At 46.1% G+C, this 27,076-nt stretch overlaps 1 protein-coding gene across 4 annotated transcripts in view; it reads right to left on the reverse strand.

Moving 5' to 3' along the window:
• svep1 (sushi, von Willebrand factor type A, EGF and pentraxin domain containing 1) overlaps positions 1-27,076 on the reverse strand; it is a 77,618-nt gene that overhangs the window by 43,686 nt on the left and 6,856 nt on the right. For all 4 annotated transcript variants that reach the window (XM_031584556.2, XM_031584555.2, XM_031584554.2 and 1 more), the window contains exons 2-5: positions 15,975-16,230; positions 14,351-14,527; positions 2,129-2,287; positions 1,168-1,347 (exon numbers count right to left, since the gene is read on the reverse strand). In XM_031584556.2, coding sequence (XP_031440416.1) covers positions 1,168-1,347; positions 2,129-2,287; positions 14,351-14,527; positions 15,975-16,230 — 772 coding nt within the window. The remainder of the gene's footprint in view (positions 1-1,167; positions 1,348-2,128; positions 2,288-14,350; positions 14,528-15,974; positions 16,231-27,076) is intronic.

The raw sequence follows: 27,076 nt of genomic DNA on the forward strand, positions 1-27,076 counted from the left end.
TGACATATATGAGAGCGAGATGTCAAGCCTCAGAGGTCAGTCAGTTGGTGCCTTTTCCTTGTCCAGCCCATGTTGACCTAATGCAGGAAAATGCGTCCAGCAGGGGTCACATTTCAACCCCCGAGGGGGGCAGGGTGGCAGCAGCCACCAGCCACCAGCCACCAGCCGCAGGGCCAGCGCACGCACGCACACAGAGGGGCGTAGCAGCGGGCTTCCAAAAGGAGAAAGCGAGAGCGAACTGGGCAAGAGGCCCCAGGCCGAGTCTGCGGCGGCTAGGATTTTTGGGACCTGTAATTTCTTTCAAAACAGAGCACCCAGAATAGTGTTGATCCAACACGGCTTGGCCCCAGCTTAGCCTGAAGTCTCTCGAAGAGCACTTAACATCTCGGCTTTCATCGCCCTGAAAGTCCCAACCCTCAGGCCGTCTTGGGCGGGAGGTCCCACTACGCTGTGTAGTGTAGTGTGTGTGTAGGTTTGTGTATGTGTGTGTGTGTGTGTGTGTGTGTGTGTGTAGGTTTGTGTATGTGTGTGTGTGTGTGTGTGTGTGTGTGTAGAAGTGAGAGAGGAAGGAAAGGGAGATTGAGCGAGACAGAAAGAGAGAGAGAGAGAGCGAGAGCGAGCGAGACAGAGAGAGAGAGAGTCATATTTGCATTGTAGCATGTAGCTGATACAGGAGCCTGGTCCTTCAGTTTTTCCATATGCCTCAAGTCCCATTGAGTAACATATGAAATCAATCCACAGCGGCCATGTTGACACGCTGGGATACATTTACGAGCATCCCGCCGGCTAAGCCTAAACCACTGGCTGATGGACGGCTGAACATTAGCACGTTAACATTTTTAATGGCGCTGAAAACACATTTGCAAAGAAAAAGGGCAAAGCATAGTTCCTGAGCTTTCTGAAATGCTTCCAGTCATGTAGCAATAAATGAAACCTCGTCAAAAAAACAACTGTGATTAGAGAGGAGTGAACAAAAGAAAGAAAGAAAGAAAGAAAGAAAGAAAGAAGAGAAAAGAGCCTGTTTATCTCGAGGGGAGTGAAAGGGGAGGGGAGAGGCAGAGGCATCCATAAAGACATGGCGTTCCAAAAAGCGGTTTACGTCCAAAAGAGCGTATCGACCGAGCGAGCGTGCCCTGATGACTCCCTCTGTACGGTCTGCCCACTCACCCCTGCAGCTGGCCTCCGCCCCGGACCAGGTGCCACCAGGCTGGCACAGACGGATGCCGCTGCCCTGCAGCTCCAGGCCAGGCTTGCAGCGCACTCCACAGGCGGCGTTGAACTGGTTATTACACGTGCCCTGGACGAAGAAGCCATTTTCCGGGGGAGACAGCTCTGGACAGTGGACCACTAGGGAAAAAGAGGAGGTAGGGAGAGAGAGAGGGAGAGAGAGAGAGAGAGAGAGAGAGAGAGAGAGCAGAGAGTCGGTCAGGACAAGGACAAGTGCTTGATACCAAAGCCAAATACCATTTATCAGCCCAGGGATAAGGGCGAGGACATCCCATACGAGCCATAAATTACTTCGCTTCACTGTAAGCATTTGGATAATAGTGATCTTATCCCTGGACCAGGTTCTTAGCGTATACTCCCCCAGCTCAGTTGTTTATGCTTTCAACAAGGCCAATATCCTTCGCTCCAAAGTTGCATTCCCAGAGATACCTTGAGGTATGAAGTATATAACGTCACTGCATTGTGATATGCTTTAGATATTAGTGGAAATTGAATTGACTAAACGTGAATGACTGGATCCTTAGTGTGTCTATGGATCCGTAAGAGAGCTAGTGCTGTTGCTTGATTACATGGGTATAGAGGTCAGATTGGTGTAAGCTAGAGCTGGCATAAAGCAAGGTACAATCCTCCCGATTAATCATCTGACTAGAATGTTTATACTGTATATCGTTATCTATCTATGCTGCGTGTAAAAGAACAGCATTCTTTCCTATGTACAGTGTATAATGAGTAGGCCTATTCTACACATTCTTTTTCTACTTACTTAGGTTTACGTCAGAGACGTGTCAAAGCCATACCATTTCATGACACCATTAAAAGACCTCAAGCATGACTGTTTAACAGCTAGATGAAAGCTAAATAAGATGAGAAAACTGTGAGAATATACTGTATGTATGAGTACCTTCACAGGTCTTGCCTGAAGCCTTATAGCCCTCCTGACACACACAGTCACTCAGGGCGGTGCTGCCTGGCCGGGAGGTATGGTGTTGGTCTGGGCAGGACATACAAGTGCTTTGGCCTCCAGGTGCTGCCTCTGGCTTGAATGTCCCAGATGGACAAGCTGGAAGATAAAACACACAAACAACCATTCAGTATGATGCTTTCCATTCATGTGGCCTTGGACTGATATCCTTTTATGATGATCTATAAATAACATGATTTCAAAATCAAAAGGACACACAAAAGGAAAATTCATGAGACTGGTGTAGTCCAGTTACAAAAAAAATATAAAATTCATTTCACATTGCATTTGATATTGATATTTTAACGCCACTTAGAGAAATGTGATGTAACGTCGTCTTGCCAGTTTTCACAGACAGACGACACCAAGTTTGAGAAAACATCAGCAAACAGGACCATAAAGTGCCGCGTGCAAGGAACTAGCTAACGCCTTGTTTCGACATAGCTCTGTGTATGTGCGTGAGGCAACCAGAAGGCCATTCATTCCTATGGGAATCTCTGTGATTTCCAATGTGTTGGCAAAACTCCTCAATGTTTTTGCCTCCAGTACAGTGGCGCAGGAAGGTGTCTGACATTGGGTGGGGGGCACTGACTTGTAGCAACATTTCAGCATGGTTTATGTGATAGCACAGGTCATTTTGGGGCCATATCTCTCACATTTCTTATTATGGCTACTCTATCTTTACTCAGCCTACAAGTAATCGAGATTATTTTCAAAGCAATGGCACTACGAGACGCCTTAAATCCTAGGCTATAAATCGTATTCGTCAACATCAGCAAAACATTGTCGGGTCAAACAGAACCTCCCCGGCAAAGTGAATTGCTTCCCCTGTCTTAGATGGCTAACATTTAGGCCTGGTCACTGACAGTCACATTGTATCAGACAAATCCAGGGAAGGCTTTGGCCACTGATGTTTTCGATGGATTAAGGCTCCCTTGTAAAAGAACAATTTGAGTGCCTGACAACCAAAACATTTAATCCTTTCTCCTCTCTGTTCCCGCACTGTTTAGTGGGAGGTGGTTGGAAATTGTAACTCACATTAATCCATGAAATATACAATAAGATATACTTTATCCATTATTGGGCCAGGAATTTAATGGCAGTGGAGAAAGAAATAATTTAACTGGCAATTTCCTCCTATTCGGTGAAAGTGGTTCCCAAACTCTTCATGGTAGGCCTTTCATTGGTGGAGCAGACTTCACTCAATTCACCCACACATATTTGCGTGGTCTTTTAAATATGTTTTCCAGATCTATTGGCATACGTGGTATTGACATCTCTGAGATGCATTTTCCAGTACACCACACTGTAAAATCAATCAAACGTGGTCGAAGTTCGACCAATTTGAACTTTAAGCGGAGCGTTACAACCAATGAATGTAAAAAGATGGACAGCATGGTGTAGTGCATGTTCGTTTAGAAGAAATTAATCCAAAATCGGTTTACCCTGTGTTAAGGCGAGTGTTGGGAGATTGTAAAGGTTTGCCCTGTGTTAAGGCGAGTGTTGGGAGATTGTAAAGGTTTAGCCTGTGTTTTTGAGCATCTGTCCTTTTCCCTCACTGCCTTGAGTCGACTGTGTTGCTGCAAGCTAAACAATTTCCATGTGCAGCTCTGAGTTAAATTAGGCTTGGCTACTTTAAGTTTCTTATTAGGGCTCTTCATTGTGAAGAGCAGCTATTTGGTAGTGTTTGCCACTCCATACCCCAATGGCTTCTGACGCGGTATCTGTAATGAAGGGAGAGAGTCCTCATCCTGGCCTCATCCTGGCCTCCACCCGTGGTCAGCTGGGGAGTCCTATTCCACATACACTCTGACTGACCCAGGCACTAAAGAGGGAAGCCCATTGATCTGGCAGTCAGAAGCCACAACCTCAGTCACCCTCTCCATCACACAGTTCAGTTAGGGGTCACAACCTCAGTCCCTGTCTCCATCACACAGTTCAGTCAGAGGCCACAACCTCAGTCCCTGTCTCCATCACACAGTTCAGTCAGAGGCCACAACCTCAGTCCCCGTCTCCATCACACAGTTCAGTTAGGGGTCACAACCTCAGTCCCTGTCTCCCTCACACAGTTCAGTTAGGGGTCACAACCTCAGTCCCTGTCTCCATCACACAGTTCAGTTAGGGGTCACAACCTCAGTCACTGTCTCCATCACACAGTTCAGTTAGGGGTCACAACCTCAGTCACTGTCTCCATCACACAGTTCAGTTAGGGGTCACAACCTCAGTCCCTGTCTCCATCACACAGTTCAGTTAGGGGTCACAACCTCAGTCCCTGTCTCCATCACACAGTTCAGTTAGGGGCCACAACCTCAGTCCCCGTCTCCATCACACAGTTCAGTCGGTGAGGGACAATTCATTTTAGTGAACCCAAGACATGAGCTAAGTGCTTTACGTAACAAACAGTATGGACGGTGTTATTTAATTAAATGTTTAAAATATTTAAATTAATATTTAATTAAATGGCCTGCAAACTCAGGGTTTTGCTTGCATGCCTTGGGTTAGGTAGGTGGATGTACACTAGCAAGACTAAAAAACAACAGGAGTGAATTTTAAGGCAGTTCTTTGGAGTTTAGTCTTGCCTTTTGAAACCACGCCTAATTAGTGTCCGTAGCTTGCTCAGTTGAGGCCTTCATCTTTTTAGGTGTGAAGTTTCAGCATGGTCTCCCTCACTCTTCCACTCTCTCTTTTTTTCTCTCACTTTCCGTCTCATTTTTTAAAGAGGCAGGCCATCGCGGGGGGAAAACAGCCCCTCCGTGCCAAGGCACACTCATTCTCCACCTAAACACGCCAGGGTCAGCCAGGCGTAGTTAACCGCCCGTAAAGCAGCCTGGCACAAAAATAGCCCCGGTGCCCACATCAAACAGGGGGACCTGCCCCGGCGCTGCAGATAGAGAGCTGGCGACAACCCAGACGCTCGAGCCGATAACCCAAACGCTCGAGTGGACCAGTCACCATCTGGCTCCACTTGCTGCATGTCACAAAAGTTTACGTAACACAAGTTGTGAGAGTAGCTCACATTAAACATCGTCCTCTCCACATTCCCCCTTTCAGGACCTCTGGAATGGAATCCCTTCATTTTTTTAATGGCTTCAATTTTAAAGTTTACAGGAAGCCCAGATATTTTTATGCGAATAATATTACGCTTGTAGCGAAACAGTGGAAATAGTGTATTAGATGGGATTTTTCATCTCTGGAAACTTTTTTTTCAAAAAGACGGCAGTTTTTTTAAATGGTCGGAGACTGGCTCCTTCACCTAGCAGAAAGCTACCATACTGGAGCACATTTAAAGAGCTCTCCACCATTTCGCCATCCACATACCTGTACTGTGAAACAACGAGCGTGAAATATTGATTAAAAACATTTTTTTGAAAAGAAATGATGCAGGGAAGAGCGTGACTGGAAACAGCGGGGGAGGGGGGGAGAGTTTGGACAGCCACCACACCTGAGATGCATAAAAAAAAAAAATTTCAGACAGGCCTTTCAAATAGCCGAGCCAGAGTAAGCAGTGCCGAATCTGGTCTCGCCTCTCTAAACAAATAACTGAGAACATTAATGCGTTGCTCCCAGAGAAACGGGATATGTTCGAGCATGCATCTGGGCTTGTGTGAGTGTGCATACGTCTTGTTAGTGCTTGGACAGGAGTCATTTTTCCACACTGAACACCGTGTTTTCAAACCCAGAAGAATTTTTGTACGCATGGATTAATTACAGACTGGTGACTTTTAAACAGTTATTGAATCAATAGCTAATTTTGAGGGAGAGACAGATTTGCAGTTAAATGGGGGGGGTGGCTTAGTGCAGATTTCTTTCAGATGGTCTTGCCTCCAGATGATCCATAATAAAGAATGCATCAGTGCTTGAGCAAAAAAAAAACCTAATTGTGGGGGATAGCTGCTGGCCAGCTGTGTGTCACATAACTCTGGGGTAATGAGCTTCAAACCCTTTTCCTCCCGGAAACCCACAGAAGACAGAGAGAGACAGAGAGAGAAAGAGAGAGAGAGAGAGAGAGAGAGAGAGAGAGAGAGAGAGAGAGAGAGAGAGAGAGAGAGAGAGAGAAACTGTAGAGTGACACCAGCATATTTCTCTCTACATTAAAGTCAGCCATTACTAAATGGGACATACAGTCTTGGGTGCCTTCTACTGTTTGAACTATGAAGATTAACATGGTGGGAATATGAGATGAGTCCCCTCAAACAGACCGTGAAGGAGTGGACAAGGACACAGACAGGACACCAGATGGACTCAGCTCAGGCGCCTCTGTAAAGTCGGACTTCCCCAACGAGTCTGTCATTAAGATGATTGGCGTGGACATATTTCTTTCATTCAAGACAGCATTCCAAAAAAATGTGTGCTTCTCATGCTTTCCTTGTGTACCCAGAATACTTCACACATGACTCGGTAACCTCTGGTTCGTGCCACAGATCAGTAATCACACCAGTTTCCAAAAGTTGCCAAAAGGCACAATACACAATGGCCAAATGTTTTTTTTGTTTTCATTCTTCCACCCATTCTTTCTGTTTAAAAGAACTAATAAAAGTGACTGAAGCAGAAAAAACACACACATCTGTTCAGCTCCATTGACTGCCACATGACAGTATTGCTGACACAAACAAAATCCCAGACTTCACCATCCGTATTTGACTCTACTCTTGGCCTCCATAACAATGCGACCCAGCTATGTTGGTCATAGATCTCGACATAACCATGAAATGTTGTATATAGGGTTGTCAAAGTAATGCGTTAATTTTAATTAATTAATCATAGGGGGAAAAATGCCCCCCTACGTCACTATGCACTACTCATTGGCGGCCATATTGGATGGATGTAGTGGTCAGTCTGTGTTGCGGTAAAAGCAGAGAAGGTAAGGGATAAGGGAGTTTGAATTTATCCCATCAATGTTTTAAGCTGTACTGGATATTAGGTCTACAGTTGCATCTTGGTATTATTTGTATACATTACCTTGAGTAATGAAACACCGATGCAAAAACCTAAGAAAATCCCCAAAGGTAATTTGTCAAATATTTCTAACCATAACTTTAAGTGTTATTCAACTATAATATGTAAAAAAAAAAGTGTTATCAGTTATAAGGCGCGGATGTTTTGGTGACATGCAAACTAGCAAGACTTGATCAGTGCTTTAGTTGTTGGTGTAGCCTGATGTTACCTAGTTAACTCGCTAGTTTTAGACAAACTATGAGATGGGATAATCAGGAATGAAGAAAATGTGTTCTTCATTAAATAAAGTGAATTGAAGTATCTGTTGTTTGACATTAATGTGTGGTGAACATCACACTGCCAAAGCTAGATTACTTTGTTACTTCACTTCAATGGCAAATCTAACTTTTAAATCATTCTCACGGCAAACTGATTTATGCAAGTCATTTAGAGTAATTAATCACAAAGTAATTTTGCTTCACAGCCCTGGTTGTATAGTTCCATGCATACAAGATTTGTAGAAATTACTACAGAAGAAATCACTACCAACCTTGAGTTTTATGATTTCACAATACTTTTGGGCTTCAAGTATAAAGCATTGGAGCAAAATGAAAAGGACCTCCAAGAGCAAACTCATATTCAAGTCACAACCTCTTTAATTATTCTTTCAAGGAGCCAAAAGAGAGTCAGAATGTGGAGGCGAGCTAATTCTAGAAAGCAACCACAATAGTGGTCACCAGGCCTGGCAAGGATTCCTCTGGACACTTTATATACCGGAGTTTGTAAGTGAGAGCAGGAACAAACAACCCCATCACACACAGTCACCCTTCCGCTATGGCTAACCAGCTACTACCCACCAGACCACTTCCACAGTATGACTTGACATGCCATCAGTTAGCGTTAGAAACAGAGGCTGTCCTTGAGCGGACAAAAAATAAACAGCTCCAACACCAAAACAGGAACTAAGTCATCCTTGTCTGGTTGCCTTGGGCATTTTTTTTCCCCCGTTCTTGTTAGTGTTGTCGGAATTGTTTTGACCATGTACAAAGTAACCCCATGGGGGGAAGATGGCTTACAAATTACACAGGAGTTTTAACCCACATATCAAAGACAAAAAATGGTTAAATAGAACGGGCAAGGACGTTTCTGTTCCTGGAAGCACTGCCACACACACACTCTAACCCAGTCTGCAGAAGCAGAGCAGTAAAGAATACCATTGCCTCAAACATGCAAAGGACACCTTGTGTCACAAAGGCAATACATTATAGCAGTCAGAGGGGTTTACTGGTTGGATGAGACTATAAATGAAGAGCCTTTGGTAGGTAGACTTCAGCGCTCCAATCCCCCAGATGCTCCTCTAAGGTTGTTCTGAACAGGTAACACCTTCTAGCCCTTATGGTCCTTGTGTGAAAGACAAGCTCAAGGTCTTTGCCATTGTTTGAGGTAGAGCTACTGAGTGGTTTCTGGTGCTGCTGTTGCACTGGTCCCCAAAAACAACACACACACAGTCACACACACAGACACACAGACACACAGACACAGACACAGACACAGACACAGACACAGACACACACACACACACAGACACAGACACAGACACAGACACACACACACAGACACAGACACAGACACAGACACACTCACACACACACAGCAACTTTTGATTGCTAGTTTTCTGAGGACATTTTTATCAACTCTCCATTTGCCAGGCGTAGCAGCAAACGCCTCTTCAGAGCAACGCTAAACAGAACAGAAAGCTGGTGATAAAAAAGCTCAACATCTCGTATTCCTCATCCTCCCTTTCCTCCAGGCAACAATCTAGTTCAAAACAGTACAGGAACAAATGAACGGAAGGGCTTGTGTTGTGTGTGGGTGTGTAGGGAGGGTAGGCTGAGTAGGGATTTCAGAGGGTCAGGGATCTAGCCCATTCTCACCGGGAGACATGAGGGGCCCCACCAGACGCTACGGTTGGATTGCCCCCCCCCCCCCCCCCCCAGTCCAGTTCTGCTATTCCCTCTGAGCAGTTTCTGACTTCCTGATCTTACACCTTTGACCTTTGACACCTCTGGGTAGTGTGTGTGCCCCCAAACTCTATCCCCCACCCGCCACTTCATCACCCAAAAGAAGCATGTAGGGACCCATATTAACACAGCACCACTAGAGAGAGGGGGAGCACTGAAGAGAGAGAGGCTGCCACACAGAGAGAGAGAGAGAGAGAGAGAGACTGCCACAGAGAGAGAGAGAGAGAGAGAGAGAGAGAGAGGCTGCTGCCACAGAGAGAGTGGAAGAAGAGTGCTGGGATCCAAGTTTCATTGACGGAGACGGTGAATATGAGGGACATATTCAAAGTCATAGAACAAATGTTAGAGTGGACAATGAAAAGCTCCAGAACAGCGAAAAAAGCCTCCAAAAATAGAGCAGGATGAATAACTGAAGAGGTCACTGGAGTTATTGACCAGGAACGTCCTGAGCATCTGATGCCTTAAACAGATGGTGAGGTTTGCAACTCAGCAAACAAGCACAGGAGCAATCCGCTGAGTGTGAGAGAGAAGAGTTTCATACGCCCTTGCTCTTCAGGACCTTCTCAGGAGACCCCAGGAACCTCTCGGTAGACCCCAGGAACCTCTCGGTAGACCCCAGGAACAGAATCAGAGTGGATTTAACGAGGGGGTGTTTCTGAGGGGTGTAATGGCCAGTTTTTACGGCTCTGTAAACCGAGTCCTCCTTTTATGGCCAAAGCTGGTTAAGATCAGGAGCTACAGTAGAGCTCCTGAAGAAGAGGAGGAGATTGCAGGGAGGGAGGGTGGAGGCGAGGGAGAGGAAGGAAGGAAGGAGGGAGGGGGAAGAGAGAGGGATGGAGGGAGGGAGACAAGGAGGGTGTTAATGATACTGTGAACTTCAGCTTGATGCTACCGCCTCATTTCACGAGCGCTCGTTTCGTCACACCCACCTGCCGGGGAGCCCTAATTATGCCCGGTTTACGGTCACATGCACACTCTGCTCTTGTGAGCAACGGGTCTATTTATGACAAAAAGTAACAGTTTACTGGATTACACAGCGTCCGTGACCTACAAATGCTGCTCCTTTTTTTTTTAAAGGCATTAATTAACAGAGTTTTACGGCATTGTGGTGCGCTGTGGAATCTTCTGTTGTGCTGTGTCACTAACGATCGCGGTCGTTTGTTGTGTTCAAAAGGCTCCTGTTAAAGTTGTGAAGTGTCCGAATTCTGCCAGTTGAAAATCCCAAACTTCAAAAACAAATCTTCGTCCAATCTAATACAAGAGATGGGAATCAGCCCCCCCCTCCCCCCTCCCCCTGTGACCCTCATTCTCCAGCCATCCACAGAGAATATGAGGCATTCAAGCCCTCCTGCCAAAATGTCTTGGATCGGCGTGGTGTTGAGCAATTCGCAACAGCCTTTATTTTTAAAAGGAAGTCCATCGCAGCAGGGTTTTGACTTGAACTGGAGATCAGCGTTCATGCTTCACTTGAGAGGAGCGCCCCTCTCTGAGAAGGGTATACACCATCCCAGTAGGACTCGCGGCAGTTACACGGCTGCTTGGCCACAGTCGCTGTGGCAACTCGGTGCCAAGGGGGGAAAAAGATAAACATGGTGTTTGGCATTTAGCTTGCAATGCAGGCTGTGCCAATATCTAACCAATCGTGTCAGAAGCTTAAATAAATTCATGGGTGACTTGCCCTGAAAACTAACCATTTTACAGACACGAGTGTCACCATAAAAATAAGAGAGAAAAGTTTGTGTGATTTCATGTTCGTGTTAGCTTGCAGAAAACACAATGTCTGATGTATGCTGACGCTGGTTATTAACCGACTACATAAAAGATCAGGTCACCAACAACAGAAGTCTACCAGCAGTACTTATCTGAGAATAATGGCATTATTATATAACAGCCTATTTTGGCTAGAAAGCGTCTCTTTTTTCCATCCTGAGCATAAACTCTCTCTCAGCAGGCCACTGTAGTGTTGTATTCTTCACTGTATACTCCATGACTTCATCCTGGCTTCGTGCAATAGGAATGGACCTCTGTCCAACTTACTTTATAAATCTACAGAGATCAAAGGGCACATCCTATGGGGAACAGAAACCTGGATGTGCCTAGAGGTCTTTTCATGCTCAAACCATGGGAGTGAGAGTCTGTGTGCGTAATTGATGAGGACGGCAATAAGGAAACGCTGGCTGTTCTCTGCCTGTCTCCGTGTTTGAGACCTGTGTGAGCAGGCTAGGCAGGTCTCCATGCTGGAGCGTGTTCTAAGTTCTAAGTAATGGATGACAGTGTCAGGTTCATGGAGCGTTCCTTCGTTGGGCTTCACTGCACATGGAGTACATTTGTCCTGAACACTGGGGACCAGGTGGGGGGTCTTGAATGGGGATCAGCTGCAGGAAGATAGAATGGTGCATGTGTGTGTGTGTGTGGGGGGGGGGGGGGGGGGATAAAAAACACATGTTGTTGTGACACTCCCGGCCCATTTCTCTTTAGGCTCTCCTTGCCAACATTTCCCAGATTCCTCTCCTGCTGCCGTTTTTTATACACGCCTCAGATTTATGTCTGTCTCAAGGTTTCTTTGAGGAATCTGGGCCATCCGGGTGAGAGCAAATATTTACAGTCTGTTCGTTGAGGAAATAAATCCAACAGCCCCATAAACCCCCCCAAACCCCCCTTGCAGTTCATCTGTGACCTTCGACCCCCAAAAGCCTACGATTAGGGTCCAGCTGGCATGCGTCAACGCTGACCACAGAGGTGACATTGACCCTTTATGTGAATCCTGCACACACCAGTAATAAACAGGCCCTTCTGTTTTGATTCGTGGAACACCGGGCAATTGAACCGTCGAGCAGTGACTTCTCAAACTCTTCCTGTCTGTTTTTCCCCCTTCATATTCCCTAGCTGACTCCCCATGGAGCCGACACAGAACACAATGCAAGAGCACAAACCTGACAAGCAGATAAACAGACCACACGTAGTTAACACAGACCAGGAGCTTCTCTGCCACTTTCATGGCGATAATACCGGAGAGGGCAAGAAGGCAACAGGAGTCAAACAACCGTCCTTCCTCCCTCCTCCCTCCTCCCTCCCTTCTCCTCTTGGACCTCCGCATCCTGCTCTGTGTGTCCGATAGCTGGGGGGAGGGGGGAGGGGGGAGGGGCGGGGGCGGTTGTCATCTACCAGGGATCTCATGTTCTTCCTCTTCTGGTCATTTAGCAGACTGAGGATGCATGTCCATACACCGCAGGCTATTCGACCCAGTGGAGTGTGCTTTGCTTCTGCACGTAGCCACAGACTGACCTGGTAGGGGATCCAAAGATAATGAAGAGCTTTCCTTTTTGGGATGATGAAAATGTTACACTAGAGTAGTATTTCTTTTCACACATATGGTGTATTAGTACACCAAGCACAGTCTTTCACTTTTCGCACAAATACCTCTCTCTTGCACAGGACCTTGACCTCCACAGCGACCTGTGACTGTATATTTTTGCGTTTCCAAAGTGTCTAAACGCCCAAACTCCGTCACCGTTATTCCAGTAAATCCAGCACCACCTGACCCACGTTTGTCAACCATGATGGGCGGTATGGTGCACAGGGAATATGGAGGAGAAGGGAATATTCCAGAATGTCTCCAGATGGAATAGAAACTCAGGAAGCTGTTGGTCCAGTTTTTGGCTTTGCTGCATTTTTCTTAGAGAGAGCCAAGACCCTGAGGCCTGCTGTCTGCTCTCTGCTGCTAATTAGCAAATTGTGCAGTAATTCATACTGAGATGGTTGGCTGTCTCACACAACATCTGATCATAATTTGAGGAAGTGTTTAGAGTCTTTGTCTCGAAGCCATCTCCACCACAGAGGAACAGACAGTCTGAGCGAAAGATAGGGACAGGAAGTCAGAAACCGTGAGAGTAGAACCATGGATGTCAATCACGTCTCGCTGTCGACTGCTGCCTCTCTCCCTCTCGGCCTCTTCCTGTCAGTAGATAGCGGCGCTGTCTGCTGCCATTGTGGGTCTTGCACAGAGCCTGGCTCCATTTGTTTGTTTGCCTCGCTACATGCGTCTGCTCTCCAATAACCTCAGAGCCCACAATATACCGTCTACAAACCCACATGATTAATTATCTGGCAGCCATGCTGGCAGGCGATGCCGTGAGGGTCTCCTCGCACCAGGGACTCTTATCGGGTTCCTGTTTGGCTCTGCCGGGCCCATTTGATGATGTGTTGCCAGTGAGGTTGTTTAAGGGTTATCCAGGCCGTGACCATTCCCCCCCCCCCCCCCCTCCCTACACACACACCCCCCGCCACCACTGAAGTTACCAGAAGATAGGGGCTACCATTTCCACTCCTGGATGAGGACCAGCGTGTCTGGTTTCGTAGTGCGTGTGAGAAACCCCCGGACTACTCGTTTGAGTGAAATTGCTGTAATGAAAACCACAATCCCCAGCATGCCAAGAGGGTTTATTAGTGAAAGCGACGTGAGAAGTTTTTGGCCCCTCTACTGATTTCTCTGTAGGCCAATGCAGCGGAGTGGATGTGTGATGGAATGGGACTGTTTGTGCGGATAGAGGATTTTGGCATTTTTGGCATGTTTGTGTGTTTGGAGAAGAAAAAGGTCAATTTAGTGAGAGCTGTCTGGGACTCACCATTGGTGAACACACCACTGCACAAACACACAGCTTCACCTCTCAGCATATCACGAGTATCCCCAGTGTGCTTTCTTAATAAGATTCTTGTTTTGTTTATTAATGACCTCTACATAAACCCCTCAGCGAGGTGAATTATTGAACAAAGCAATTATTTCCTTTGTTTACATCATGGAACTAGCAATATTCCCAGCAAGTTTATATCAGCTTTCATCCACTATCGTGTGTAGGGCATCCACTGTAAAGTCTGCTATTCACAGTTTGTTGATTTAACTGAATAGAATATCATCTTTGTTTCAAAAAGCCTTAGGCATACTTACCATTGTATGTAAACAAAAACCCAACACCTAAAAATTCTGGGGGTAAGTAGTTATAAAATGCATATTCTTGCTGTATAATAAGTTGCCATTCCTGAAAGCACTTTGAAGATATCTACATACATGTGACATACATACATGCGCCAGAGCGCCTCACCTGTGCACTAGTGCTGCAGTGTGACATACATACATGCGCCAGAGCGCCTCACCTGTGCACTCGTGCTGCAGTGTGACATACATACATGCGGTGCCAGAGCGCCTTACCTGTGCACTCGTGCTGCAGGCCCTTCCCGAAGTGGCCCTTCTCGCAGACGCAGTCGTACTGGCCCGTGTGCGTGCCACACCTGCAGCTGGCCATCAGGTCGCAGCAGTCGAGTCCAGCCTCACACAGGGAGGAGCAGAGAGACAGGTCCTCCTGGATGTAGTCTCCAGTGGGCAGGTCTGTGGAGGAAAGAGAGAGACAGGATGATGATGATGATGATGATGATGATGATGGTGATGATGAGATTGTGGGTTAAGTTATACCTGGAGTATTTTGGTCAGAGTAGAAGTGCATTTGGTATGTCTGAGAGCAAGATGTGCTGGGTGGGTAAGCTGGTGGTTCTATTCAATATATATGTGTTAATTGTGAGATACAACCAACCAAAACACACCCGTTTGGATACAAAATCTGAGTTACGCAAGCAATGCGCATACCTTGTACCAATATGTTTGCCAGCTTGAACTCTGCCTTATAACCCCCTCCAATTGTAAACATTGCCAAGCTTAAGGTATTGCAAGCTTGAAGGCCAAGGTCACGAATACACAAATAATGACCAAATATATGCCGTTGGTATATTGTAAGTGGTACGGATACAACAGCATGCTAAATGTAAATGAGACGAGGCCTGTGTTCTGCATCACAGGTTTCAACTTGAGTAGTGAGCTCAGCTCAAACGGCCTTCAAGGACCCCCTAGACCTCATAAGCCTGGAAGATTTGGACGAGCGAGCTTTTGAGCAAGCTGCTCTGGATAAGCTTGTCTGCCTCGCCACAAAATAATAACAATGTTGGATGGTGGAGAGCGAGGGAAATGGTGGGGGGGGGGGGGGGGGGGTGTTGGCGCGAGCGCCTGTGTTTCCCCTTTGTTGCTTTGTTGTGCGATCACAGCCCAGATGTTTGCACACATGGCCGGGGCTCGGGGGTTGGCAGCGCGCTGGGACAGCTTGGAGAGCGGCTATCTCTGTGACACACGGCAGGGCTGATAGGACCCCCGAGCGCCGCGCCGCGCCTCGGGCCCGGCCAGACTGTCTACCCCGAGCCGTCAGAGGGAGATGATGGATTTATCCCGGTCGTCAGACCTTAACAGCTTTGGGTAGATTATTTTTCTATTTTTTTTTTTTGGAATGGGGGAGGATTCAAATGTGGTGTGATTTGAGCACTGGCCCCTGTGAGAAATAAGAACAGCTCCTATGAGGACATCTTTGTGGTAGCGGGCAGTGGTGAAGGGATGCAACCCCGAGGGCTTTAGAGGTGAAGGCTGGAGGCAAGAGAAGTGACTGTGGTCAGAAACCATGGGCAATTTACATCAGAGTGGACTCCAACCACAAATGTGTAGCTAAATGGCCAATGAGGCTGTTTTGTGCTCACCCGTATAAGAGAGCAGACTGTCTACTCGTACCAGCACGGGGTTCTAAGTGACACACACCGATAAGCTGTGTATGAGCGTGTTTGTGTGTGACACAGGCAAGCTAAGAGATGTTTGGATGTTTGCAAGTCTTGCAAGTCTCCTCAAGAGATGCTCTTTCTGAAGTCTCCTAAAACCAGTGTGACACCAGTGTGTAAACCCAACCAGGTACAAGACACATAACACCACGTAGGTTACAAGTGTCTGTCTGTGCTGGTCTCACCTTCGTGTAGAGCCCGCCGAGCGAGAGCCTCAAACTCTGCAAAGTTGTGCACGAGGTAGCAGTGCTGGTCTTTGGGGTAGGAGGCCATGTCGTGAAGCTCTCGGATGTTGCCCTGCCAGATGCCCAGGGTGAATATCTCGACTCCGCCCGACCGGAGCGCCGCCGCCACGGGCCTCGGGTCCCCGCCGTTGGAGTATCCATCCGTGATGAGGAAGATGACCTTGGTTGCGTTCCGTCTCGAGTTTTGCAAGATTTGCTGTGATGGAAGCGAAACAACAAAAGACCAATTCATCACAAGAAATCGGACAACCACAATCATATGCATGGACACAAAAAACACAAGAAAGCGGTTGGGTCACATTGCGTTATTAATATTCTTTTCAGACACCAATTAATTGGATCTGTTTCTTTGGTTTGCATTACACGCCTGGAAAACCTTTGTAGCTACGTCTAATGTCTCAGGAGACTATCTGATGACGGACAGCTAAGCTCGAAATCAAACAAGGAAGAAAATGCCACTAAGAGCACGGATGTATCCTGTCAGGGATTCTGCTGCCAGAACAAAAAACCACTGAGAGCAGCTGAACATACCCCTCTCAAACGCAGACAAGACTGTGCTTCAGAAAACAAGCTTCCCATCCCAAACCAGCATTTAGCTGAAGTTTACGACTCATCGCATGTAATTACAGCGGCAGCTGCTAAAAACGGGAGACGAAATGTCTTTATTTTAAAAACGCTCCCTCTACATCCGTTTATGTCAGCTCTTGGCGTGATCAGGTATTTATCATTAAACCAGATATATGATTGACAAGTGAGTGAGAAAGATGGTGAGAAAGAAAGAGAAGTGAGAACATTAGCGGGACAAGGCGTCGGATGTGGAACAAGACGGAGGAGTTATGAGAATGAGATAGTGAGACAAGGCGAGAAAAAGAGAGGGTGGGAGCTGCTTCAAAGATACAGAGAGCGTGAAAGTGTGTGTTCAGAGAGAGATGGATGAGGTGAGGACTTGGAGAAAGAGAGCAAGTTCACTTTATTGCCTAATTGGCTGCCCTTCAAGCCTTTTTCTCTCTTTCCTTCTTTCTCTCTTTTTTTGTCTTTCTTTCTCTCGTTCTCTCCTGCACTCTCGTGGGGAGATGTAATTACAGGGCCCCCGGAGCCGGAGGAGAAAACGCCAGGCCTCTGTGATCCAGAGGAGCGAGAGGCACCACAGCTCCCCGGCCCAGTCTCCCAGCGCCCAAACCCAGCTGTCACCCACTCCATTCCACCCCCACCCCCCAACAGCCCTCCTGCCTCCCCCATTCCTCCCAACGTCCCCAGAGCCTGCAGGCACCGCAGTGATGTCATTGCGGCCCCGCACCCTCCTGACAGAGCGGGGGCCCCATGGAGTCACAGAGGAGGGTGTGATTTTCGGGGTTTTGGTGGGATTATTCCCCAGACACCATAACTACGCTGGAGGAGTCTTGGGTAACCATAACTACGCTGGAGGAGTCTTGGGTAACCATAACTACGCTGGAGGAGTCTTGGGTAATCGCATGTATGTGGGCCAGTGGTTGGGTGACCGATCGTGCCGACGGGGAGACCACAGCAATGACACATCACTTCGCAGAGGGGGGTCTATGGCGATGTTTGGCACGAGTGCGTGTACAAATATGCATTGGAGTGGTCAAACAGAGAACTGCTGTAGGCATGTTATGAAAAGTAGCATTTTGGTTGGGTAGGACATTTGTCCAAAAAAAAGAGAAAAAGAAAGAATGAAAAATATATTGCTTTATAATGCGTAGTCCTCAAAGTTCCTCAAAAAGGTCGGAAAGGAAGGACATTTCCAGCTGGTGTCATGTGTAGCTGCCAACTGACTGTAGTCTGTAGTCAGTCTTTGAAGGGTATAAATGTATAAATATAGTCTTTCTAGAAAACTTGTTCGTGCATACCAGCTCACATGAACTTACACGAGTCCTTCTTCTACAACTGAAGTGCTGAAGAGAAAATAAATCTTCCTTTTGGCACTGTGCCTTGACCTGCCCATGTGACATGCATTTTAGGACATCAAGGAAAAATACCTGCCACTGTTTGTGAGTGTGTGTTTGTGTGTGTGACAGAGTCTCTGGGAGATACACAGAGAGGGTGTTTTCTGTAAGCAGGACTAGATTCCACTGGATTTTAATTGCACTCTTTTTTGAGAGATATCTCTGACCCTTTCGCTAAATTAATCATTCATCATCTGGATTATCTCTGCTGCAGTGCTGTATTTACATTGCTGGCACGGCCCCAGTTTAAGCCTGGAGCTAAAAGCCAGCAGCGATAGATTCGTGTCAAGCATGACTGATCCTGAAGCTCAGATCCCTGTCAGGAGGCCGGTGATAAGACCCCGACTCAGAGACTAAGGAGGGGATAACAAGCTCGCAGATACCCGGACACCTTCCCCAAAAGCCCCTCACGGCTTGGCAGGCGTGTGAAAACCACAGCGCGCTCAAAACGGATGAACTGTTTACCCCATCTCCTCTTCCAGCCAGGGCAGCTCGTGAGGCTGACGTCCTCTGAGGGCACATGTTGTATCTTCTCCATGCTGCCTAAAAAGAACACTTCCCTGTGGGTCTCCATGAACTCTACAACACTTCTGTCTACCATCCCATCCCCTGCGCTCTATATGCTCTCACACAAATCCAGCACGGGACCTGGTTTGAGACGTTGGCCTGGTAGGAGAACTTCAGCATTGTGAGGAATTTGACTGAACTCCAGATCCATTCCTCTTCAGCCACCCAGGAAGGACCTTCCCTCCTCCAGCTGGATGACCCTCTGAATATTTGGTGAGAGTCTCATCACACCTGGCCACCCAGAGCGAATCTTCCCCATCCTCTATCATGGCAGACAGCTGCATGCTGGGAGTTTTTCTCTCAACACACCTGCAGAATTTACGGGGGAGCTGTAAAGACGAGAGGGAGAGCGTGGAGGGAATCTGCCCATCTTTGTGTTCACGGGGTTTTGCCTTCCACTGTTCTCCGTGTGGATATCTCATTCAGATGCATTCCAGGGAATCTGAAGAGGCAAAATAATTCCGTGGCGAACGCATCCGCTCGGCAAACACTCTACAGCTCCCCAGTCGGAAGTCGGAGTGCTTGTTTTGACAGGGTATCAGTTCTTGGCTCTGGTAGGCAGAATAACAACAACAAGAGGAACCCACAGGACAAAAACAAAACCCGCATTGGACTTGACTGTTTGCGATAGTTTCCAAGAACGCATTCCTGGGTGATGTTTATGATCGTGTTCTTTTCAATAGGATCATTCTTTTTAATTCAAGCATTTTCCACTTGGCTTCAGTTACATAAAAACTACACTGGAAATAGTCCCTGGTCTTTAGTGGTGAAGCACCTTGTGGAACATCTGTTGGCACTTAAAGACTTTCATCTTTAATGCTGCTTTTTCCGGTCACTTCCCCCCTATACTGTGAAGGACCTTCACATCCAAATGAACAATGAAATAAAGTAAAACAAATAATGAAGTCTGTTGGGATATCACAAAGTTTACAAAATCCTTGGGTTTCTCTATCGTACCACCAATGGTGAAAGGGTGGAAAAAGTTGTTTAAAGTCTTTCTAAGCTCAACATACCATTTTTCATTTTTTTTCTGTATTTTTCAGTATGCTGTACCATAACTGTTCATTAAACATATAGAACATGCGGTGTGGACCTCACATTGATTAATGTATGGTGGGAAGCCTCATTGGCGAGTGTATTACATCAGCTGTCTGTCAAACATTCCTCTGGGGCCGCAGATTCATATTAGTGCCCGTGGCAACCGAGGAACCTAAGTGATCGTCTGGAGAGAGTATCCATTCTAGTAATTGCCAAGGACATTGGAGAGTCGGGGTTTTTAGCGTATAGTTTGCTGGCTCCTGTCAAAACACCATTAATCAAACCAAGGACTGTGGCGAAAGAGAGAGCGAGAGAGAAAGAAAGAAAGACACAGTTTGGTAATTGGGTCTCATATTCTATACATAACTCGGTAGCCTGGCATAGCAGGGATTCTTTCAATTCTGCAAATGGTATGAACCAGTTGTGAAAAGGTTGGTTTCATTTCCACGTCTGCTGAGCACATTTGGTGTTTTATTATAGGAAACATTGGGGGGCTAATGTCAGATTGGAAAATGGCTGTCGCTGACTGGAAAGCAGCATGATTGCAGCAAGATGGGGGCATGGAAACATGCAAGCCTGTCACGACCCTGTCAGACGTCTGGGGCTCAGAGATCTCTTCAGGGAAGAGGGGTGGAGAACAAAAGCATAGGAAGAGGTCAAAGAAAGCAAATCTGCAGATGGTCGTTGAGGAAAAGGATTCTTTTTTTTTTGAGCACCTGCACCAAATATCTGCAACCGGAAAAAAAACAAAGCTAGGCAGCAAGCTATCATTTGAGTACGAGGTTATTATGGATGAGGATCAATATTGAAACAATAATATGTGTGAAACATGCAAACACACACATACATACACAAGTGCGCTCGCCTTTCTCAAAACGATGACTATTTTCAAACCAGTAGTACGAAGCCAATCTAGAGTTTCCACTGAAGTCATATGTGCTGGGATTAGCTCCTTGTAGTGCCCCAATCCAGGCTGTAAATTCTCCCGAGTGGCCCTCATCCCCTCACCCTCCTCTCTGCCTTGCTCCAAAGCCCTGACAGGACAGGACTGAGGCAAGGGCACACACACACACACACACACACACACACACACACACACACACACACTCTCACACACACACACACACACACACACACACACACACACACACACACACACACACACACACACACACACTCACACTCACACTCACACTCACACACACACACTCACGAAAGGCAGCCGGCTCGTCCAGAGTGGAGAGCATCCCGGGGGCAGCTTAGCCCTTATCCCGCCCAGAGATCCTATCAGCGCTCGGGGCTCCCGTGCTCTGTTTGCTTTGGGAAGTGGCTCCTGCCGGGGAGGGCTGGCGAGCGGCAACAGGACCACAGAGGGGTCGGCCCCGAGTCTGACAGAGGCCACCCGTGTGGCCGCCACTCAAAACTTGTCTGACTGGCCGCCACTCAAAACTTGACTGACTGGCTCTGCAGGTATAGATGACATTAGACTGATTGGCTGTAGAAGGAAATCTTTTTTTCTTTTTGTTGATTTTTGACTTTTGAAAGTTACAACAAAGTTGCTGAGAACAATATTGATGTTCTATTTATGGATTAGAAAACATGTATCTGCTTACTCATAGGGGGTTAATATGTCCTTCGTAATCAAGTCTGCAATTTTATTTTTGGAGCGATACGCGAAACAAGGCCCAAATAAATAAAAAGAATATGACTGAGCGGTTTCCTGGTAACAGCTGCTCTGGTATGTTGTGCAACACAGATGATTGTAATAAAGAGAGCTGTTTTCCTTTGTGTCAAAGCGTTGTTCAACTATTATCAGTACCATGTCTCCGGGGATGTCTCCTCGGCCAAAACTTTCACATTCAGAAGTTGCTCCGCATGACTTTCCAGTGCTTCTCTCTTTTTCTCCATCGTTGAACTTGGTCAATGCCCTGACAATGCACATTGACGATGATGTCAAAACAGCAGAACTAATGGGGTCACTAAGTGAGGCCTTGAGCAGGAAACAAAAACTAATAATAATAATAACAACAACAAAATGGACAGGGATTCTGAAAAATAATAGTGCTTATGAATGACCGAGCAATAAATGAATCGGGGCAAAATGCTAAGTCAGTTTTCTGGGGGACCCAAAATGTCCCTGAAAGGAATAACTTAATAAACTGAAATGGCATGCTCACAAAGCCTGCTTAAATCAAGAGCTAATCAGTACACATTAAGACTAAACCCGTATCATTTGCCCTATTATTTTCATTATTGACTCTTGTATATTTGTATTAGAAGGTCGAAACCCACTGGCTATTCATGTGAGGTTAGGGAATTTTAAACAATCTTCAGCCACTGTTGCAAGTTGCAACACCACCGCAGCTAGGAGGCCAGGCGTTTCATATCCAGTAGGCTAGCAGCTAGGAGGCCCGGCGTTTCATATCCAGTAGGCTAGCAGCTAGGAGGCCAGGCGATTCATATCCAGTAGGCTAGCAGCTAGGAGGCCAGGCGATTCATATCCAGTAGGCTAGCACGCACCTACTTCACCATCAGTGATAAACTGTGCATGGCTGCTGACATTCGGTCCTTCTCTTCAGTCAACACCTTGTGGTCTGTCCACCCTGCACTAAACATGTCGGAGCAATCTCCCCCGTATCTGTCAATCCCCCACCTCTTCCATTCAGCCCGAGGGACAGTATCTGAAGGGGGAGCGAGTGAGAGCATCACTGGGTTGCTGACATACATGAGGTGTCTGAACTTTAAAGACAGGGCACATTGTGTATCAATGCTAATACCTTCCACATGAGAACCACCAAGACAATGTTGGTTCTGTCCTGACAAACGCATCAATACAATTTTGGTGATCTCACCCAACTGAATAGGCATCAACTATTAAACACAACTGCAGATCAATTAAGTTGAATACATGGAGGCGTCAAACAAAATGATTGTGTCTATCATAGTGATCAAAACCAGAGATGAGTTCCAAATCAGTCTCATAAAATATACTAAACTATCAAATGTGGAACTCTGATTAATAACTAACTCAATAACTACGACCAAAATTACCATATCAGTAGCTAGTGAGGGTTGAAGGTCTTTGAGGTTCAGGGGTGCATTTCACAATTTGTTGTCTAACCATTGTCGTAATTGCAGTCGTTACAACCATCGTTCAGCATTTTGTTTTTTCTCAAAATCGTAGTTCCAACAATCAATCCTCAAGTTGGTAGGTTGGAAGGACTGGATGACCAACGTGAAAGAAACGTGGCGGGAGTTCCTGTTGGTGACCAGCATATATAATCAATAGCATTTATTTACAGAATTATCAGAAGGAAAACATACAATGTCATCTAACTAGATGCACCTAACTAATGAACTAAAGGAGTATGTGCGTATGAGCATGCGTGCTCTGGAGTAAGAATGTGTGTATGTTTCTCTGTTCTGCGTTCAATTCATGTGTTCCGCGTGCACGGGCTTGAACACACACGTTAGGTCAGAAACAAAAGAGCATGTGAAGCAGGAGCTTTGAGTTTCCTATCCGCGTGAGTGGCTATGCTGGCCAATTCAAAGTATGTGTATGGGATCCGAGTAGGATAATGGTGCCATATTAGGAAAGAGGATGGTTAGTTTGCTTGCAAGACCCTGCATCTATGTGAGGCATAATTAACTTGTATATGGTGTGGCGAAGCCAACTACCCAATAACCTACCTATGAAAAGAGAACCCAACAATAAAGCTTGGTGAACAAACCAAAACAATACATGAGTATTGACAAAAGTTAAGCAGTCCTATGCTTAGCCGTGGACACCATTATGTTATGCTAGCTAGATGTGCCCAATTAGCAGTCCATGAAAGGGAAGAGGTTTCTTTATGTGCAGCTTTGTTAGCTGGTAATTACGCCGGCCTTTCGTGAGCTAGGTTGTGGTTTCGATGTGGAATGCAATCTTTGCTAAGCAGTGTTCTGAGGGTTACAGGAAACCAGTTACTCCTTTGTTTTCCTTACAGATTGTTTAACACTGTCGTCGTCACGCTAACTTACTTTGTTGCTCCCATTGCTTGTGACTTTGACCTAGCTGTGCGACATGAATCTGATAAACTTGCGTACGATATCAGGTTTTGTTGTGTGTTGACTGTACGATGACAACACCTATTGAAACACTTGCTATGACTAGGCTTGGGCAATAGCCTACGTACACACAACTTCCACACTGGTGACCCCGTTTACTCTCTGACATATCCGGAGTTTAAAGTGCATAATGGCTAATGCAGTTTTGATCAAATTAGGCAATTTATGTTCTATAGGTCTCCTACCTAATCAATTAAATATGATGACAAGATATGGTACCATGAAAATATTGTCACATACAACTTAATCTTCAAATGACTACTTCCAACTACAAGAACATTTTATTAGCCCCATGGTTTTATTCAACTGCCAGTCCTCCACTAAGGTATGCAAGTATTTAAACCCCGCAAGACTTGTTTTGTTGGCCAGGTCAGGGGCGTGGTTCAGGCTACATTACAGTTACAGGAAGTGATTGGAGGCGAGGTGTGAATGTTTACGTAATGGTTTCACAGTGAGAGTTATTGATTAAATCACACAATGAATGTATTCATTGTGGAGTCCCAGTTGTACCTACAGAGTGTTCTAAGTGGCTTTGCCTCTAGGGGGACTGCTGGAGGAGCTAACTCCCATAAAAGATATTTTATGCCTCTAGTGTTACAGACTCCCTCCTCACCTTCCCCACGGGGACAAGCTCAGGGGTGAGCACAAGAGCAGGCTCTCTAACAGCCTTCCCTGCCGTCACATAAAAGAATGAGAGAGGAGAACAATATGTGTCCTTCCACCCAAAGACCAAATAAAGACATCTAACTCTAAAATCTGAAATTACAGCAAGCGTGTGGATATGTAATTGTCTGGGGCTTTCGACCTTGGCTGAGCTTTGCGTTTCATTGGGTTTGAAGGGGTGACATTGCTTTCCATTTTCATATTCTGAGCTCATTTCAAACAGCTCCTTTTGGATGAGAGAAAAAAAAATACATTTAGTGTATTCTAAATTGCATGGTACAAATTAAATTGGCTCTTGAACCATTCCCTCAGAACCCAGTTTGGAAAAGTAGCTGGTCTGATACACAATGACTCCCCAGACACTGAACGAAGAGGTGGTGCTTTACTATTAGTCATCGGTAAACAATTGGGTGCTGTGGCTTGAAAGAGCCGTAATGGAGGTGTTCGCACAATTATGGCCCATGTTAGACATAACACAACATTGCTTTAGGAATGCCTACACACACATTTACATCACTGCTATACACACAGCACTCTATAAACCTGACACACACCTATTCAAACACCTATTAAATGCAATAGAACTGTGGCAGCTCCCATCTAGGGTAGGTCTTCCATCAGTGAGGGTGGCTCCGAGGGTGTGGGATGTAAACACAGAAAGCTCAGTGTGCTTTTCCATATCCAGCACATGCAGACACAACTGTTCCCACCCAGTGTTGTGTGTGACTGGGACACTGAACCACACACACACACACTGGTGCAGAGACCCACAGACATACTGTAAATATATATGTGGACAAATATACGTCATCTTCACACACACACCCTGGCACCTACACCCTATGTATACACAGATGTATATAAAACAACCTCCTCAACACAAACAAACCTATACAAACATACTGTATATGTATGTATATATATAAACACACACATACAGTCTGTACAAACTAACTCAAACAAATATACAAAACATGTACTTCAATGTAAGCATTCAGGATTTCACACCAAAAGCACCTTAGAGAGAATAGCAATCTCATACAAATGGGAAAGCCAAGGAAGGCGCAAGCAGACTGCCAGATGCTATATAAATCTGACAGCAGCAGTATATACTATAGTATACTTATTAGGCTACCCATCACAGAAGCTCAAGTAATTGGACCATGAGGACTCAACCATGAGCTTATCCTTGGACTGATGAAACCACTCCAACCATAACAAATCACAACTGTCACTACCTCTGCTACTGCTGCCTCGAAGGACAGCTCCAACCAGCGATCAAGAGAGACCAGTCCACTTCCAGAGGCATGTCAGCACCAAATCAGTCACATACTGTAACCCCCTCACCGTCACACTGTCAAGCAGCAGCAGCAGAAGTACAACACGGCTCAGCGGATCGCTGTGCGCTGGTCCCCAGTGGAGCAGTTACAAGGCCTCGGAGAGAGAGAGAGAGAGAGAGAGAGAGAGAGGGGTTTTCCGAACTCCTATGGCTCCAACTAAAGCAGCACTCTCTCCAATTACAACTAATTGCAGTGCCGAAAGTTCTTGTCATACTGAGTTTTCCATCAAATGGCTCACTGGGGAATGGGGAGCTTGAAACCCAAGATATTGTAAGAGTGGTGAAAATTGTAGTGTGGTTTATAAGAACTTACACTGGTGTTGCCTTGAGCTGTAAACAGGTGTGTGGTCATTGTGCACAGTAGTTGCGAAGGGTGTGACTAGTGTAAATAGATGTGCTGATACTCATAGAGGGTGAATTCAAACTTATATCCTTTTGTAAAGGAATGTGACCTACAGGCAAGTATTGATTAAGGACTCAAGATCAGGTGAGGATGTGCGGAGGTCAGGACCTCAAATCCTGGTTTTGTACCAGATTGCTGGACCAGTAATGTTGCCTTTTCTATCCAGCTCCTCTTTGCTCTGTATAGAACATCTATTGACTGTAAAAGCAAACTGAGGTTGGTACATGCGTTGAGAATCTCATAACCAAACCATAAAGGGTGCTTATAAAATCACAAGGAACTTGCACTGTTACACTGCCAGAAAGCAGATACAAAGTGGAACGAAAAATGAGAAAATGTGTTCAGATTCAAAAACGGATATTCCATTGGCATACTGATCGGAAGCCTCTTTCCTCTTGGGGTGTTCTGTGAACCCAGCTGACCCGTTTGGGCTGTTCCAGAGAGTCTCTGAGTCTCGAGGAGACAGGCAGGACGGCCCCGAGCCACATCTACCACACCACACCATGACGAACACTGTCCAGATGAGAGCTGAGCCACTCGCTCTTCCTCACCTGTCAATCCCCTTATCTCAACATCACTGCATGTCTCCCCATTCTCCCTCCCTCCCTCCCTCCCTCCCTCTTTCTCTCTCTCTCTCTCTCTCTCTCTCTCTCTCTCTCCATCTATCTTTATTTCTCTCTGTTTCTGTTTCTCTCAACCTTTGATCCCTGTTATTCAGTTCCTTTTCTCAGAGAGCTCATCTCTCTTTTAATGACAGGAGAGATGGGGGGTGGGGTGGTGGGGTTGGTGAGAGAGGGATGATAGAGAGAAGTAACGAAGGGGGGGGACCAAAGGTGCCCGTAAAGGTGAAGCATACGACTGCCTCGCAATCCCGGTGAAATGAGGTCAAATGAATCAGACTCATTGGAGTCTTTTGTTATCAGATGTGCAAATGGGTGGAATTTCAAGCACAATAGTGTGT

The sequence above is a fragment of the Clupea harengus genome, chromosome 18 (genome assembly GCF_900700415.2).
Source record: "Clupea harengus chromosome 18, Ch_v2.0.2, whole genome shotgun sequence".
In the NCBI taxonomy this organism is placed as follows: domain Eukaryota; kingdom Metazoa; phylum Chordata; class Actinopteri; order Clupeiformes; family Clupeidae; genus Clupea; species Clupea harengus.